At 36.6% G+C, this 18,561-nt stretch overlaps 2 protein-coding genes across 10 annotated transcripts in view; one reads left to right on the forward strand and one right to left on the reverse strand.

Annotated features, from left to right (window-relative positions):
* The window catches only part of IRSp53 (Insulin receptor substrate 53 kDa), a 35,413-nt gene that overhangs the window by 7,222 nt on the left and 9,630 nt on the right, over window positions 1-18,561 (forward strand). For 6 of the 9 annotated variants that reach the window (XR_016270137.1, XM_089469245.1, XM_018005528.2 and 3 more), the window contains exon 2: window positions 12,796-13,495. Coding sequence is in view for 8 of the 9 variants with exons in the window: in XM_089469245.1 (XP_089325371.1) it covers window positions 13,451-13,495 (45 nt within the window). In the remaining variant the exon portion in view is untranslated. Of the gene's footprint in view, window positions 1-1,860; window positions 1,948-5,790; window positions 6,042-12,795; window positions 13,496-18,561 lie in introns of those variants that run through there. The other 3 variants (XM_089469246.1, XM_089469247.1, XM_089469248.1) reach the window with 2 other exon arrangements.
* On the reverse strand, window positions 11,188-12,709 carry LOC108612397 (uncharacterized). The gene is made up of 2 exons (XM_018005276.2): window positions 11,558-12,709; window positions 11,188-11,504 (listed from the first exon to the last, which is right to left on the reverse strand). The coding sequence occupies exons 1-2, from the start codon at window positions 12,090-12,092 to the stop codon at window positions 11,329-11,331; spliced, it is 711 nt and encodes a 236-aa protein (XP_017860765.1). The 5' UTR covers window positions 12,093-12,709; the 3' UTR covers window positions 11,188-11,328.

An 18,561-nucleotide genomic window follows, 5' to 3' on the forward strand; every position in this document is an offset into this window, starting at 1 on the left:
AAAAATAATTCAAAGCGAGAGCTCACACCTAAAAGGCTTTGCTGCAAATACAACAGAAACAGATACATCGACAACATGTTGCATGGTTTATGTGGGGCGAATGCGAACGCTGACCGTACAGGTGAACCCGCCTAGGCCCAACCCATACCACGCGAAAATCTTGTTCCAAATTCAATGCAAATCGCATTAAGGAAAATGCAGCAAAATAAAATAAAATAAAAAAAAGAAAAAATACAGAAAAAATAAAAACAGAAAAAGGCAACTGGCATGCGCATGCTACAAATAATTTGTATCAATTTCCTAAGAGTCGAACGCGAAGGCAGCTCAGCTAACAAGCTGCGAGTGTAATAACTAGGCTTAATTAAATCGCCGACGAATCAAAGCGAATTTCATGCCAATGGCACGCAACATTTTCGAGTGTAGGGTATGTGCCAGTCGACACGCTTTTAATTGGCAATTCGCTTATTGAGTGGCTAATAACCTCGGCTGATTACCTCCCATTTGCATTGTAAACGATTATTGAATGTGCCGCAGCTCTAGTCTGGGTTGTTGCCTCCATTTATGAGCTGCCACAAATGCTGGCAGCTGGCGAAAGGGGCGTTTGTATGTTATATATGCCTCTCTCTATCTCTCTCTCTCTCTCTCTCTCTCTGAATATATATTTGGTTATCTGCAAGTCTCGCCTTCTCATCGCAAATGCTAAATTATCTCAAGCATTTTTTAGTTTTTCGGCAAAACATTCACTTTTAAAGTAAAAGTCGCAATACTTTAATCAGGTTTATGCGAGTGAGAAAACACTTCTTTTTTTTTTTTTTGTTTGTTAAGAATTTAGTGGAGTTCGTTAGTAAACTTTCACAAGAGACATCGTTACGATTGTTGGTAGTTCATTTGACCAAAACTCAGTTTTATTTTATGTGAGCTGATTAGGAATTGAGCAATGATCTAAAACTTGAATTAAAACTGCTAATTAAACTTAAACGAAAGGCATCAAATTATAAAAGGTATGGATAACATGAGAAACTTGTGAAAATATTTCAAGCATCGAATTGAACTATTTATGATAGATAAATCAACATTGAAGCTAGTGAATTATATAACTGAAATACCGAGAAAAGATCTTTAAAAAAACTTAAGCCTGCCTCTTAATAATAATTTATAAAAATGTATAATAAATATATTCTCGAGAATAAGTTTATATATTTTAATTTTACTTTTGTTAATTTTTTTTCCCCTATACATCAATATCTTCTATTTATACAAATAAGTAAAAAACTATTAAAAAGGTTTCCGGAAGAGCTGCTGAATTTTTGATGCCATTAAATTACTATAAAAACTTAAGAACCAAAAAAAAAAAAAAAAAATATTTAACGACTTCCTTGTAATATATGAAATCTCTAATCACAGCATTAAAATATGTGGGTTTTATAGAAGTCTTTAAATTATGCGTAAAAATGTGTTTGCTTTTCAGGAGTTAAAAAAAAAAAAAAACAAGATTTGTTTATGCATATAATCGTATAATTAAATTCATATAAAATAATTTAAAAATTTGCTTTAATATCTTTTACATTTTTATTAAAAAATATACTCATAAGTTATTGAAAAATATATATATATATTTAAAATCTCCAAGATACTTATTTGAGGTATTTTAATCTTTTCTTTATGCTGAGTTTATGAGTGAGAGTACTAAAAAGAATAAATATCAAAAGAACATAATTTACCATTTTTTTTTTGTTTACCGATCTAGTCTATTTTCTATTTACGATTTATAATTTAAATTTGATAATATATTTTAGATTTTAAGAATTTCTATCGAGGTTTCTATTAAACTTATTCTACACGTTTTCTCTCTTATTGCAGGTTTGTGCTCGATACTTAAGCTAATGCTCCAACAATAAGCCAATCAAATCTGAGCTCATCGTATACAGCACACAGCAACAGCATTGGGTATTTAAGTATTTTTGCTATTTGTATATACATATATTTTGAGCATGATATGCGGGCTAGGCAATGCCAAAGACATCATCCGAGAGCCCAAGTCGAACAACAAATAAAATCCAAAAGCTAATTGCGCAGCCAAAAAATTGTTGATTGTGTGGCATAAATCAAATGTGGAAGATGTGCAGAAAGTTTGCAGAGCCTCCGAAAGTCACATTAGTGGGCGAGTCATAAGTGGAAATTCAAGTGGAAATTGTTTGTTGTTGTGTGTGATTTTTTTTTTGTTTTTTTTTTGGCTAGGCTTCAATTTGCCCAGTTTCAAGTTCAATGCAATGGGAAAATTTCAATTTTGAAATTCGAAAAGTAAAAAATAGAAATGGCTCCGAGCACTTGAAAGTGAGTCGCAACTTCTGCGGCAAGTCAAGAGCTTAGCAGAGGAAGTAGCATCTGCGTGCATAGAGATGAAGCCGCAAGATACAAAAGAGACAAAGCAGACAGAAGAGACAGTGGAGACAGAGAAGAGTGGCTTGTCAAAGCCAAACCTACGCTTGACCGTTAATGGCTTTTTTGCGTTTCATTGAAGAAATCGCTGAGGCCAGCTCTATAACTATATATGTATCTATATATATATATATATATATATATATATATATATATATATATATATATATGTATTATATATTTTTCTGACAATTTGGCAGCTTGTTGAAAGTGAAATGTGTGAAAATGGCTAATTAAATGCACGGATAACTTCAGTACAGACAACTTCATCGTCTGTCTGTGCTGTGCCTCTTACCTCCAGATAAAATGTGAAAAAAAAATAGACAAAAAAAAAAGTTTGATTCGCTTTGCTCACGTTGCTGTGGATTTCTCTCATTCGCCTGCTAATTATGAAAATTTGATGGTATAGGCCAAGTTTGTGGCCCAAGTCTTTTGTTTCCAGCTCTTTTCATTCTACACACAGTTCCGATCTTTGCAATTGCCGATGCTCAACTTGCCGTATGATTGCTCTAAACTACGTTTTGTTTTTGTTTAATTTTGTTTTTGCTTTGACTCTTTAATTTTTAATGCTTTAACACAAAATGCGCAGCACGTAGCCGTAATTACGCGCCAAGTTTGTTGTCTAAGTCTTTTGTTTTGCAGCGCTTGTTTATTTGCCTAAATTAACCAGAGAGCTACAAAATAAATGCCCCTAATTTAATTGGCCCCTGTAATGGTTGGCTTAATATGCCCAGATTTCTGAAGCAGCTGCGGATGCTGTGGACCATAATTTATTGAAATCTTATTCGACTCGCGTTCATCTCTAGTTTATGGCTAAACTTGAACTTAACCCCAACTTCTATAGAAATTTTAAATCTAAATACAAATAGAAATTTCTTGGAATAAATTGTTGGCCTTTGTTAAATTGACAGCTCGAAAATTCCCCAAATTTATTGGCCTAAAGAAATTATGAGATGAAAAATATGTTTAGAAGGGAGTTTCGTTTGGGTACGTTTACATATGCAAATTGAAGACAATATGATTAAAGCCATCTGACAAATGGCCAACAGAATTCAAATTCTGGCACAGTTCTGAAACCGGTTTCGGTTCTCCGAGAGATCGTTGCGAAAATTACACAAGCATTTCGAATTGAGAAAGATTTGTTTTAATCAGGTCCAAGGCACGCCGCAAATAACAATCTTAGTCTAGTTTTGCCAATACTATTCAAAAGTCGTTAAACTATGTAATTGGGTCTCTGGCTGCATAAATAAGCCCAGTTCATTGACTCTTTTTTCTTCTTCTCGTTTTATTTTCATATTATTTTTTGGCCATTTGGCATTTTGTTGTTGCTCAAAGCTTCTAGGCCAACAAACAGAGGCAAGAAATTAAATAAAATGTTATAAGTTGAAGAACCCGCCAAAAGTGGTAGATCGTAAATACTTTTAATTATGTAAGACATAATGGCTGCCGAGGGAATACCGCTAATGTGGCATTTGCTAAGAGAAAGGTATGGACAAAGGTAGAGAAGTGAGTCAAATAAATATATGTATAAACATTAAATAAACGTAATTTGCATTCAACTGCAGATGTGCAGAATATTTTGATTTAAAAGAATCCTCTTTAGAGATATTTAATATTTGTAAACCATTTTTTATTCATTCTGAAATGTGGTCGAATAACTGAAGTTCGAACAAGTCTTCAATTGAGTTGGTGCATGTGAAATAGGACGAAAGACTACAGGCTGGTTATAGAGCGAGTTTTCATTGTTTAGATCTCCTATATTCTTATATCTAAAAATGTATTCTATCTCTTCTGTTCATATGACAATTAAATGAACAAGTGCTCAATTTACTGTATAAAAGTTAAATAAGGCTTAATAGGATTTCTTATGCCTCTTAAATATATTTTTAGCAAACCCATTTCACACAGACTTAATACACATATATGACATTTTCTTAAAACATATATAAATATATCTATATATATATATTAAATTGTCTAATTAGGAACTTGTTAAGCAGAACCAAGAATAAGCCAAAAATAATAAATTTACTTTTACAGTTTATAAATCACAAATGAGGCACTCAAATTGAAGAGCTTTAAAAACGGGCATCTTATATAGTATATATATATATATATATATATATAAGTACTATATAAGATGCTTGTTATTATTATATAAATGTATATATAAGTATGGCGTATGGGTTCTTTGTACTTGTAGCCTTGGCGCATTCCAAGCTCTGAGGTGGGAGTCGGCGCTTGACTTAAAACTTTTGAAGCATTTCCTAATGCACAGAGTAAACTAAGCTTGAGGAAAATTAAGTCAAGTAAATACACACAAATGGATGACTACGATATACCCTAAATTACAGAAAATATAAATTACAAAAGCTAATTGAGAGTACAGTTGAATGAATATTGAATGAATATTATATATGAATATGGAAATTAAATAATATATATAATAAATATACATATGTAAATAAATGCAATAGAGGAGAATATTATGCAGCAAATGTAGAAAATTTATTTGTAGTCAATTATTAATCGGTCGAATATATGTCTTATATATACATATATTTAATGTATTTCTCTTCTCTAATTACTGATTACCAATTGGATAAATATTGTAAAAGTATAAATTACTAAATATATAGTTTTACAGGGTATGTGTACTACAAATAAATACTTTTCACTCAGTTACCATAATAGGAATTTTTGGCAGACTTATTATATATATCCCGCCGTTGATATACCCCACTAGTTTCCAACACTTTTACAGGGTATATGCAGTACACATAGCACCTTTTCACACAGGTACTATAATGGCAATGATACAGTTGCCTTAGCTATGCACGCCGATATACCCCATTGCTTTTGCATATATGCTTTTGCTGGGTATGTGTAGTGTATCCACAAACTGTAGATCAAATGAGTAGTGTATATATTTGTAGTTGCCTTTCTTGTTGTTGTCGTTGTTGTTGTTGTTTTCGCTTTGTTCTCTTTGAGCTACGTTTGATCTTTGTTATTTGGCTTGTTGTGCCATTTGCTGTTGTTGTTGTAGTATTTGTGGTTGCAATGTTGAAAATAAAAGTGAACGTTGTTGTTGTTGTTATTTGCGGTTTGGTTGCCACATTTGTGTGAGCCACTCGCTCGCTCACTCGTTGGCTGGCTGGCTCGTTCTACATGTATCTGACAGATATTCAATCTTCATCTTCATCAAAGCGTTCGTCAAACGTGTTTTATTGTATGCGACGACTTGTGCTATTTTCTGCCGAGCGATGCTGATTTCAGATTTCAGTTTTCAGCTTTGAGATTTCTTTCTCGATATTGAATTTATTGTCAGTACCTTTAAGCGTTTGCTAGCCGACTCTCTGGCTATTGCCACTCAGTTGTACTTGCTATAACTACTATTCGCCAGGGACCGCAGCGGGTCTTGGGCCAGTCACGACATCTCAACAGACAACAACGACAACAACAACAACAACAACGACGACGACAGCTCAAGGTCGCATTCCTTGGCACTGACGCAGTCATTCAATAATTCTTATTTGGATTGTTCTGCACTCGGCTCTAAGTGATAAATTATACGCATTGGCAATTGTCATGAATTTGATCAGGTATTTGTTGTATGTGTTGTATTTGGGCAATGTGATTGAAGGGGGTGAAGTTTCGATGAAGCGAGTGGGTGCAGAAATCTGGAGAGTTACTATTTGAAAAGTATTCAAGTGTGTGAGTGTGTGTGAATGTATTTGTATTTCTACTTGTTTTAGCCCAGGCTGTCCTTGGTGATATTGAGTCTAGGTGAGGCCGTAGCTCTACTATCTGAAATACCCATGTACATACTATATGAATTATTACAACATTATACAATAATAATCATATATGTATTTATAAGAACTGTGCACCCTGCCTCTCCACTTATCTTTATGTTAATCAGCTGCTGTTAAGTGATTCGTGGGCATGTGTAAGACGCAGCTAATTTGAACAATGTTTTGCTGCTTTTTTATATCAATGCTAGCTTAGCCTCCCATCCTAGTTGCATAGGTACAGTCACACCCATTCAGTATGTGTGTGTGTGTGTCGCCATTAATTGCGCAGCGAGAGGATGCCGAGCCGGCACTTTGAGATGCCATCTACACCTAATTTATGACGGCTCTGCTGCGGCACTCTCGGTCGAACCGACAACGCTCAGAGATGCCAGAAATGCGGCAGCTACGTGCACAACGTTGCCAAATGAAGTCACGATCGGGTCCGGGTCGAAGATACCCATGGATAGGCGGTGCTAGGTGTGTCCAATTACGAGTAGGCAACTGCGCCAGCAACAGCTACAGCTACAGCACAGCTAGTGGGTTAATAGAACGCCGCCTGGAATTGTTTTGTCTGCTTTTTCTTGTGGCATGGGAGAAATATATAACACGAGTAGTTGGAATGTTAATGACAGCTGGATACCCTGTATAAGGGTTTTATTTGTGCGTTATTTTAATTGTGAACGCCTTGTAAAACATGAATATAACTGAAATAATATAAATATAGGACTATTAAGTTTAATGAATGGAAATGACTTGTGACTCCTGTGGGGAATATTCTTAAAAATGTGAATGAGTGCTAGACACCCTGTAGAATGAAGGTAAAATTTTGTAGAGAAATTTCGTTTTACAAACAAAATATGAATGCTATAATAAAAATTGTTTCTGTTATATATTAAGAATAATAATGACTGTAAATATCCTATAGGTAAACAAGAATATATATACTTAGTGACCACGCCTCCTTTAGCTTGTTACATAATTTCCAATTTTCAATAGGCTCCGGGTATGAATAGCTTGACTGGTTTATTTCTATTTGAGAATAGCAGAACTATATATAAATAATTGCGAGCCACTAGAATAAATATTTTCTGCAAGTGTATTGCAAAGTGTATTGAGTCGGATATAAAATGAATGACAATTGAAAAATCCTTCTAGCCATTCAGTTAAGTTAGAATATTTAAGGAATAAATTTATTTCTTTTATGGTTTCTCTCATATATTTTGGAAGATAATTATATTTCTAGATACTTTAAAATAGTCCCAGTTTGCAATTCACTATATCCAAGATAATAGTTGTGCAATCAATTTATCTTATATGCGAATTTATTTCTTATCTAACATCTGAAATGCGAAATGCTACCCTGTAGCTACACTCTGTGTAGAGCTGTAACATGAGTTGAATGCACCAGCTAACATCTTATTAGCATCGCCGATGTTTTCTTTTTGATACAAGGCAAAACAATTTGAAAGATGGCAATTGGAATCAATTGGATGTGTTGACGCCGCCTCGAATGGTTTTGTTAGAGGGCAAAAACTACAAATATGTTAATTTGATTTGAAGACTTTGGCTGGCACTTGCTCCATTTTCTGCTGTTGTTGTCGGTTTTCTGGGCTGCGAGCTGTGCGGTTCGACAGCCCAAAGAAAATAACTTAAACTTTTACTTTCACTGCCAATAAGTTGTGCGGCTGCTGGAGGGGCAATGTCTCAATGGGGGCCGCAGACGCTTCGCCTCTCAATTTGCATCGGCTTACGGTGTTATTGTTTTTCTTCTTCATTTTTGTTTTTCAGTTTTTTTTTTTTTTTTGCTGTTATGTCTAAGTCTCATTTGCAAATGTATCTCGCGGCAATTTGGACCCCTTCATGTCTGTGCATTGTCTGTTACAGTGTTCACTCTTCAGCTGTTCGAGACGTCAGTCTTTGGTGTTCAGTCGTCACTTTTCAGTTTTCAGTTTTCAGTCTTTAGTTTAATTTCATTTTCACAACAACATCTACAACATCAACAACAATCTTTTTGTGTGCTCATCACACGTGTTCGCATGTGCTGCAATTTGATCGTCAAGTCGAGATCCCAGCTCAGCAGCCAGCAAATGTTAATGATGAGCATTTGATAATAAAAGCCCAGGGTCTCGCCTCTTCCAGCTTAGCTCCCCTTGCGCACACTTTGGCCTTGGCTGTTGTGTTTCTTTGATTTGTTTGGAAAATTGTTGCTGACTTTTGTCGATTTGGCGAAAGTTGTGCGATTGATCGAAGTGGAACTGCAGATTCTGCAGACAGGAAGGGGAAGTCTCATGTGAATGCAAGATTTAACAAATATGGCTTTACTCTATCACATCATTGAACTCCATTTAGCTGTTGGCTTTTTTGTAAAACGCCAAATTCCATTCGATTTGCTCTTATCATGGCCAGTGACGAGTGGACAAGTTTTTAGCAGCCGCCGGCGGCTGGCCAGATTGCCAAGTTAGCCTTGTTCTTAATAGTTAAACAACGTTTTTGCATAGCAGACTCGTAATTAAACGCCAACCAGTCGGCCAAGCTGGCTCATAAATTGAACAAGTGCAAGTACGAGCATGAGCACGAGCACTTGCACGAGCACGAGGTATCTAATGCTGTGCATCTGCAAAATAGTCGTAATCGAGCTGCACCTGTATCGGCTGTCAGCGTTGACCGCAAGCTGCAACCTTGCGGCTTGCAGCTGGAATGCTGAGTGCCTCGCCAGTTCGTTGCCTAAGTCTTTTGTTTTGCCTGCATCATGGAAATTCTAACTGGCACGCAGCGGGGCGTGGCCAGTGACAAACATAAACAAAGCCGCGCGGAAATCTTTTCAGATTGAAAGCAAACACACTTTCCAACCGCCAACACTCTCACTCGATCGTGTTTATCTTGCATCTCTCAGAGTCTACCCAAGCAGACGACAACCCGAAATCGATTTCGTAAGCCTTGTGTGAGTTTTCATTTCTGTGTTTTCATTATTGCTATTATGTGTTTTGTTTGCATAGTTTTATTTCATTTTCTTTATTTCTGTGGCATATCATTTCATGTTTCTCTCCTTGCCCACGTAATCGCTGCTGTCTGCACGTCTCTCGCTTTATTGATGAGTGACAAGATCTGAAAGTGGCTTAGGCCTAGTTAGCTCTCGTTGATGCGATGAAAGTCCAATAAGACAATGACAGCATTTCAATTGAATGATGCGACTTCCGTTTTCAGGCATTGTGCCGATGAGGCATCATTGTCTTTATCTGGCTATTGTCTTTATTTATGCACATACATACATATAATCTATATGTGTGTATACTCCAGTTCACACATAACATATAATCTTATTCGATAGTTTTTTTTTTTTTTTAATATTTCTATAAGAAAAGGCTTTCTATTTTTTAAATGATTTTTAAGTCCTTAAGGATAATAATAGCTGGTCCATAGCTCTTCATCTGCAGCCTCACTATTTACAGGGTATTATGCAAGCCAACCACTCTCAAGTGGATCACAGTTCCCCCAAGTCTAATTGGCCACATTACAGAACCTCCTCATGCTGATCAAATTGAAATTCCGGCGTCGCAGGGCTAGCTGGCTGGCTGCTTGGGTGCCATGCTATAAATTTGTTATTCAAAGTAAATTTTCAATTTCAATGCGAATAGATATTTCCATAAATAAACCACATAAATCAGAGCTATCGGCTAACCGAAACCGAAACCAAACCGAACTCAACCGAACTCAACTGAACTCAACTTCTCATTAGTAATCAAAAGCTGTGCAATCGACGCAGTCTCAGCCGCAGTCGCAGCCACAACTCAATGCATTCTTTTTGAGCAACTGAGACGGCAGAATTAGAGCTAGAGAGTGAGAGGGAGAGAACGAGAGACAGGCTTGCACAAAACGTTGCACAAGCGAGCGAGTGGGCCGTTTTACTCTTTTTTTTCTTTTTTAAATTTTATTTTATAAGGTGGCTGCCACTGGGAACGTTTGTCGCCAGTGCGCCAACGCGCCACCATCGAACCGGCGACGACAAGGCAGCCGCAGCCGCAGCCGCAGCAGCAGCGCCTTGTCTTGTTTATATTGCCTTAATGGCTATTTGCCTCTGTTGTTTAGAGGCAATTTAAATATTTTAGCCATTTCATTTTGAGCGCTGCTTTTTGGCTCTCCATTTGGCTGGATGTGTTTTTTCTTTTTATTTTTTTTGTTTTTATTTTTATTTTTGTTATGCCGGCAAAACTTGTGTCTTTGACTTTTTATGGGCGTTGAAAATATTTTAAAAATTTCTACTGTTTTGCATTTGCTCTGCTACTTAAAATTTAAGGAATTTACGAATTTCTTTTATACAACTCAAACATATCGAAACGAGTAAAGTGAACTCGACTATGCATACAATAGATATTTGCAATAGAAACTCATTTGGTTAGTAATGAGGCTTTATATTTTGATCAACAAGCGAATTTGATTATTAGATTTTGATTAAATAAGACAAGATAAAATGTTTGCATAAGTTGATATTTTCAGCGCATTGTTAACAGATTTATATTAGTCTAGCTGTGCAAAAGTTGAATATATTCTTCCGTTATAAATAATTTAATTGAAACTGCAAAAGCTAAAAAATTTAATCTGTTAGAATTTTGTCATAACATACAAATTTACAGCGAAATACTTGAATGTCAACACTTTTACAGTGCAATGTCACTGTTAAAAGACACAACCTACTATCACTCAATCGTGCTGCATGCCTCTATTCAGTTAGCGTTAATTATGCTCTGCTGAAATACATGTAAAGTTAACAGCTTCATGTTAACTGCTCTGACACTTTCTAAGTTCTGTTAGTATTCAGGAGACTGTAAAACGCTGACATATTACTTCTGTTAGCCAGCCGTTAAATTGTGCTATAAATTCCAATTAGATATGCATTAGCTAAAATATTTTTATTGATTTTACATTTACTGTAAATGATATTTATTTTAATTTCAAGTTAACAGCAATACATCAATTAATTCAATCAGTTTCAATTGCAATGGTCCAGTCGCCAGTAGTAAAAACTAATCTACACTAAGATTAATCAAAAATATATATAATTATTAGTTATTAGTAAAAATGTTAACTTTAAATTAATTTAGGTTTGCTTTGCATTCGCCGACTTTTTGACTTTGATTTTGGCGCCCACCAAAGTCGATTTCTTTCGTCCATTGAGCTTTGCCTTATTGGTCGAATTGGCCAAGGGCTTAGGCTTCACTACTTTGGCCTCCACGCGTACGTATAAATCGTAGTTAAAGTCGCCACAGAATTTTCCTGCCAAATAGATGATTCTAGAGCGATCTATGAATTGATTTCAGACTACTTACCCCAGCACAGTTCCTCGCCACATAAGTCGCAGGTGATGAGACGCGTTTCGACAATTCCCGACTTGTTTTTGATCTTCTTGATGCAGTTGTTCAGTGCAAATTCGCGTCTGTCACGCGCCTCAGTCTTCAGCTCCAATTTGCCCATTTCCACCATACGACTGAAGTACTCCTCCTCTTGCTTGGACTTCGGCCTCAGCGTGGTCAGCATTTTCCAGTCGATGGGCACGGCGCATAGTTCCATGAGCACAACGTCCTTCATTTCGCTGGGCATGGGATCTGCATAGGTGTAGACCGTCTCTCTTTCTCCATTAGCCTTCAGTAGCTTGCGCATCTCCTTTTTGGGCATTTTGAAGGCATAATCCTTTTCTCGTATCTTGATCTCCTCAGCGCGCACTTTAATGGGTCGCATCTTGTAGTCGGGCACCTTTTCCATGAGTCTCTTGAACTCCTCTATGGTCTGAATGTTGCTGCGGCTCAGATCCAAGACAGGCACCACAGTTTTCTTTTTCGCCAACAAATCATCCAATTTACTCATCTTTTATTGTTGTGAAATAACTTTACTCTGTCAGAAGTTGAAATATTTCCTTGCTGATTGATCAAACAATGCGGTTGCTAAATGAAGACTTCTTTAGTTGCTATGGTGGAATATAGAAATTTTTCCTGTTGAAATATGTGGTATATACTGAAAATAGGTATTTTATTGTACAGTAAATATAATAATACATACATATATAAAAAGACAACTTGTTGAGTTGATCTTTAATGTAATGAGAATCGCATAGTAGAGCAACATAAAAAAACAATACATTTAAGATTAAATGAATATAAATAGCAATTATTTGAACATTTATATTTATTTAATATCTAAATATTTATATATAAATTGGTAAATAAATCATTAACTCTCTCTTCAACTAGTCTTATTATTCATGAGTCCATCTGCAGATAGTCCATCCCTATTACTAGTCCTTAACATGTTATATCTTCTGCTAGTCCACTTGTAAGTCCATCACCTCATCTTAATCCCAAGCTGTTTACTTCTCATCTTTACATAACTATCTCTTTATCTTTGCATTCTTAAAACAATTTCTTAATATTAAAATTTTTTTATTACTCTGTAGATCAACGATAATTTTTATTTATTTATTTTGTTTGTTTTTTATAATTTCTTTTTAATGTCTACTCATTTGACTGCACGTATATGCATTAAATATTGAATAATTTCTTTCTCGTTACAGTGCCTTCGATAATAGCTCAATCAGCTCGGCTCAGGTCAGATCAGATCAAATCTGATCAGATCACGTGTCGGCAACTACAGTTCGTGTAATTCGGTAGAAGTAGCCGAAAAGTTGTCGTCCAAACAAATACTCGAAACGCTACCTAAGATCCAAGAAAAAAAAAAAAAACCAAAATAAAACCCGTCGAGAAGCCGAAAGCTGACAAAACAGTTGGCTCGTTGATCGTGTTGGCATTTAATTTAGCTGGTTACGTGGCTGGGGGACTCGTGCGGCCGCCGAAAAGAAAGTCACGACACTATCCAAAGCGGTTCAAAACAAGATTTCCAAGATTCTGCGCCGAAAGTCAAAGTTACAAGTTTACATTTTGGCCCGGTTCAACGTCTTATCAGTGTGTGCATGTGTGTGTGTGCCGCCTGTCGTGTGCGCGTATGTGTGTGTTTGTGCCACTTTAGAAAGTGAAAATCGAGTGCAGTCCCAGTTTGAAGCGCATTCGGTCAGAGCTGCAGCTGAAAGTGAATTTGCCTGCGAGCTCCATCATCATCTGTCCCAGTAGCTCCAGAGACAGCTACAGCTACAGCTCAGCTACTTGGCCCAACTGCCAGAAATATAAAATTCGTCCATATAGCAGCAGTCCAAACTGGCTTCACGTTCCACAATGGAGGCCGAAGAAATTACAAAACTCGTTGATGGTGTTTATAGGGTAAGTTTTTAAGGTTTTTTTTTACCTCTTCGGTTTTTGTCTATTTTTACCATTGCTCTTGTTGTTGCCCTTTTTTGGGTTAGCCCGAAGTAGTTTACGAGGTAATAAAGAAATTTCAAATGAGCTTTCTTCGGGCATTCAGTACGTTGAGGCAGGTAGGCAATTTTGTATAGAAACAATTATTGCTCGAGGATAAGTAGAGAGATTTAATTATTCATTAAAATGTATTTTTAACTTCTGGATATATTTTCAAGATTGAAATATCTTTTAAAATTAAATAAATGCAAAATAAAAAGAAAACTAAAAAATAATAATAAATATTCAAGTTATTTATATTTTTATTTAGAAGTCGAGCTCTTATAACTTATATCAGTCACAAAATTTATTTTTTATTTGAAGACAAATATTAATTAATTTATTAATTTATCTTAATGTCTTAAACTGCAGCAAGGAAAACTTGCTAAGCTCATTTTAATATTATATATAATAAATTATAATAATTGTCTAGCAAAACTTAAATTTTATTTTCCAATAAGCAAAAATGTATATGAAAGTCTCAAGAAGCCTTGATTTCCCATTTTCCATGGGTATATGAAAAAGGCTTAACTTCATTTAGTCATTATTCAATTTGGAGATAAAACATTTTATTGTATTTATTATTTATTTAAATTGAATGCAGGTTCGTTCAAGGTGAAAACTCGACTTGTTTGGCGTCTATTAGATGAAAATGAGATTTTAATCTAGGGAAAACAATTTGCTCTGTGGCTTACACAATTTGCCTGCCGGCAGCCTCACAGTGGTAGCCCCGCAGTTGTTTCTCTTATGCAATCGACTCGCAATTGGCCTAAAGCAAAGCAAAAGCAAAAGCAAAAGCGAATTGCGTGAAGGCCATTTCTATTAGGTATTAGGTGTCTGACGACTAATTTTCATATTTTCTAAACGCTTGCAGCCCATATAATGATGCCAACTATTTGAAAAACAATTTATTATGCTAGAAATGTGTAGCTGGGGCTGAATACCCTGGGCCAAATTAGAGAAAACTTGTTTAAAATTCAAATGATCAATTTTTAGTTAATATACCAATTTTCTTAAGATGAGCCAAACAAGCCTCCTCCCACTTTTATTTAGAGTGTTAATGGGATAATTGTTGCATAATTTATATTAGTATAGAGCAGAAATTGTATTTCGGTTTGAATAAAATTAGAAATTGAGAATATCTGACATTAAAGATTTTTGGTAAATCGAAGCTGTAATCAATAGTATTCGGGAATCTCAGGTGCGTATCTCTGCCTCGGCAATTCATTCCGTGCTGTCATTTAAGATCGGCTTTAAATTAATCACCGCACGCGATGTCCATAAAAAGCAAACACAAAAATATCAGTAAATAAACAACTATAAGCTAAAAAGTAAAGCAAAATAATAGTTGCAGATAAAACCATCAATAAATATGTGTCTTTATGTGTTTTGCTTGGGACCAGATCTCGTTTGGGGCTGACCAAACGACATTTGAAAGTGAATTTCGTTGGCTGGAAATCAACAGCCGAATTTGGTCACGTCCCGCTTCGGCATTAAAATATATGTATTGTTTATTGTTTTATGGACCTTTTTATTGTACACGGTCACATGGCAAACGAAACGGCGCGAAACAAGTTCAATTGCGTCTGTGCCACACGGTGTGGCAGTTGCAATAACACGACAACAACTACAACAACAACAATGCAAACAAAAACAACCAAATAAATGGAAAACGAAATAGTGTCTTGGGAGTTTGGCAAGTTTTCAGCTACTGACTGGGGCTGTGGCATCTGCCAGGGCAGCGTTGAAGGGGACAGTTCGGGGCGGCGCCTGGGGAGGGGCGGCGCATGTTGCACATTTCGCGCATCTATTTCATTATGCAACATTTAGTTTTCACAACTTGCAACAGCAGCCGCAGCAGCAACAGTTGTTGTCGTCGTCGTTGTTGTCGTTGTTGTTGTTGTTGTTGTCGTTGTTTTGCGGCTTTAAAAATTGCGGAAATTTTTCAGTTTCTTTATTTTTTTTTTTTGGCGCTTCCTCGGCTTTTCATGTTGCACATGGCTGCATTTTCTTGACTCGACTTGACTCGACTCGAACAGCATTTGCATTTTTGTTTTGTTTTGGCTGCATTTTGTGTCACAGTGCAGCCAGAAAAAAAAAAAAAAAAAAACAAAACAAAAACAAAAATTATTTAATTATTGTGACAAATTCGCGAAAAGATTCAGGAAACAAATTCGGTAGGACGTAACTCTCAAATGAATATGAATGAATTGCTGTGAATTAATCAAATAACTTCCTGCTCTTTTCCCTAAGATTATATTTAATACATCTGTGATTTATACGTCGCGTCCGACTCTGTCACAGACTCTGATTAGCTGTCAGCCATAAGTGGTTTATAGACCGATTATAATAATGTGACTGGCATTATATATTTATTATTGTTATTGGCAAATTAATTGATTGCCATCGATTTTTATTGCCAGCGACCCCATCTTAAATTTGATTTAAGTTTGTTTTTCGGATAAACAATATATGTGTTTTTTTTATGGATGTACTCTAGCGTTGCAGAAGCAGAGCTAGAGAGAGATGGACAGGGAAAGAGAGAGAGAGATAGCGTAGATAAATTTTGCACATCTACTTTGAGTTTCCTAGAGAGAGATTGAAACTGGAAGGTATTAAATTTAATGCTGGCAAATTAATTATATTTAAATATCAAGTTGAAATTTATTATTCAAGTTTGTAATAAATAATTATGGTTTTTTTATTTCATCAAAATTTAAGCTGGTGGAGATAGATAGTAGATGGGATATACTAAATTGCACTAAAATATTGGGTCTTTCCTCCATATAAATGATCAGATATTAGTGATAGATAAACCTTATCATAGGGAGAATATCTGTAAAAAAGAGAAAGTAGCAAATAAATTAAATGAGATTAGGGCGTAATAAATACGTTATATGGAGAGAGTAGGAGCATGGATATCGATAGTCAGATTAGCATAGATTCAGTCAAAGTAGGGCGATACATAAAACAGAATTAGGATTTATGATACTTCCTTATATGAAATAAATATATAAATATAAAACTGGAATGCATAAAAGAAATTGTAGAGTTAACAATTTTCCAAGCAGACATAGCTAATAGCTATATTATATTATATATTCTCAGCAACTATAATGATTTATAATAATAATGTGGGACATCATCTTCAGTTCTATAATTGTGGGCAAGTAAAGGCCGACCACAGCTCGTTCCCTGCTTCAGCATTGCCCACCTGACGATGTGTGCTTGAAATAAATCAGCAGCAATTGTTTGTCACACACTTTAATGGATTTATGGCACATTCTGTCGGCATGGCGGGAAACAGAGCTGCAATAAGCGGTTTGCTGGCCAGAGCGAATGATGCCCAGGTGGGCATACAAAAGACCTGGCAATTGCTTGGGTTTGTCTGGGGACTAGGCTGAAGACTAGGCGAAGCCACTCAAGAGCGCAGCTCAGCATGGCGCACAAGTGGGACGAAGCGACGTTGACGTCCAAAGGTGTTCCAAGTGCTGAGGCTACAACAACAACAATAGCAACAACAATAGCAACAGCAACAACAACAACAGAAACAGTGACAGCAGCAGCTAAAGATAGAGGGCAATGAGTATAAATGAAAAGTACAGAGACTGATGGAGACGACGGCTGTCTAATGCGAAGTGGGAGCAGGAATCGGAACCGAGACTGTGACTGTGACTGCAACTGTGACTGCGACTGTGACTGTGGATTTGAATGTGAATGTGACTGTGACGGAATGTGAGTAGTAGACCCAGGCATTTCTAAGGCTGCAGCATTAGAGAGGGAGGGAGAGAGAAAGAGAGCAAGAGCGAGAGGGAGTCTGAGCTTGGAACGATGTCACACGGTTCAGCTTGGGCCATAATGGAACTATGTCATTGTCCGAGTTGGACAGGCGAAGCCCTACGATTCGCATTTTTTTTTTTTATTATTTATTCGTTTTTGTTGGTCTGGGAACACACACGCAAACACTTTCAAACATTTTGCACGCACGCTGAAGCGGCATGCTGAGGCGGCAGGGGGCGAGGTTACGCCCTGACGCCTTTGCCAAAGTTTTGTCAACGGACAAGTTTTTCGTTGTTGTGGCTCGAGTACCTGTTGCGTGCTTGGCTGCCTTCCATTTGGCTGTCGTCGTTGCTTTATTTCGTTTTTATTTGCAAGTTTTCATTTTCTAATTGGCATAATTGCGGCTCGTGTTTCTTGCTGTTGTTGTAGTTGGTGTTGTTGTTGGTGCCTGGGCGGATTGCATTCTCGCATGCCTGCGGTGGGTGTGGCCGCTGGCGTCGTTGAATTATGGCCGGGCCCATTTGATACCACTTTGCCAGCCAAGGAAACAGAAGCGTAGAGGAGAATGTGTAGGGGGTGAGACAGAGAGAGAGAGAGAGAGACAGAGAGGAGGCTAACAAAATTGCGACTCTTTTTATTTCTGTTTTGTTTAATTAAAAAAATTACATGTGCCGAGCTCACTAGGCGATTTATGTTAAGCGGCGATTAGAGCCGGCCCAGGCAGGGCAGGGGGCGCAGCGGTTCGAGAGGGGCGCTCAATTTATTTTGGGTTAAATGTTTTGCGCCGTCCAAAAAGATTTGCGGGTGTGATAAAAGTTGCGTCAGGTCTTTTTCTAAATTGCATGGCTAAAGGTAACTCAGCTAAGGTGGGCAACAGCAGCAGCAGCAGCAGCAGCTGCCGGCTTAGGTATGAGGAATGAAATTTATACCCAAAGTATAACGAAACAAATTAGATTTGGTTGTGAAAATGATAAACAAGTATAATAGTGAAACACTATTCATGCATAAATAATGAAATAATAGAAACTATATAAAACTATATAGTAGTGGTAGTATTAATTTCAGTAAGTGAGTGTATTAAATTATAGCTTACTGAGTGAAGAGTACAACTAACATTGATGCAGTTCATTATTCTATTAGTATACTTTTCCCTATTTTCCCTACCTATACTGGAATATTGCCTTGACAATTACAGTACCATTGCTTGGGCC

Source organism: Drosophila arizonae, chromosome 4 (assembly GCF_054131065.1).
Source record: "Drosophila arizonae isolate 15081-1271.41 chromosome 4, UAZ_ARI_1.0, whole genome shotgun sequence".
Lineage (NCBI taxonomy): Eukaryota > Metazoa > Arthropoda > Insecta > Diptera > Drosophilidae > Drosophila > Drosophila arizonae.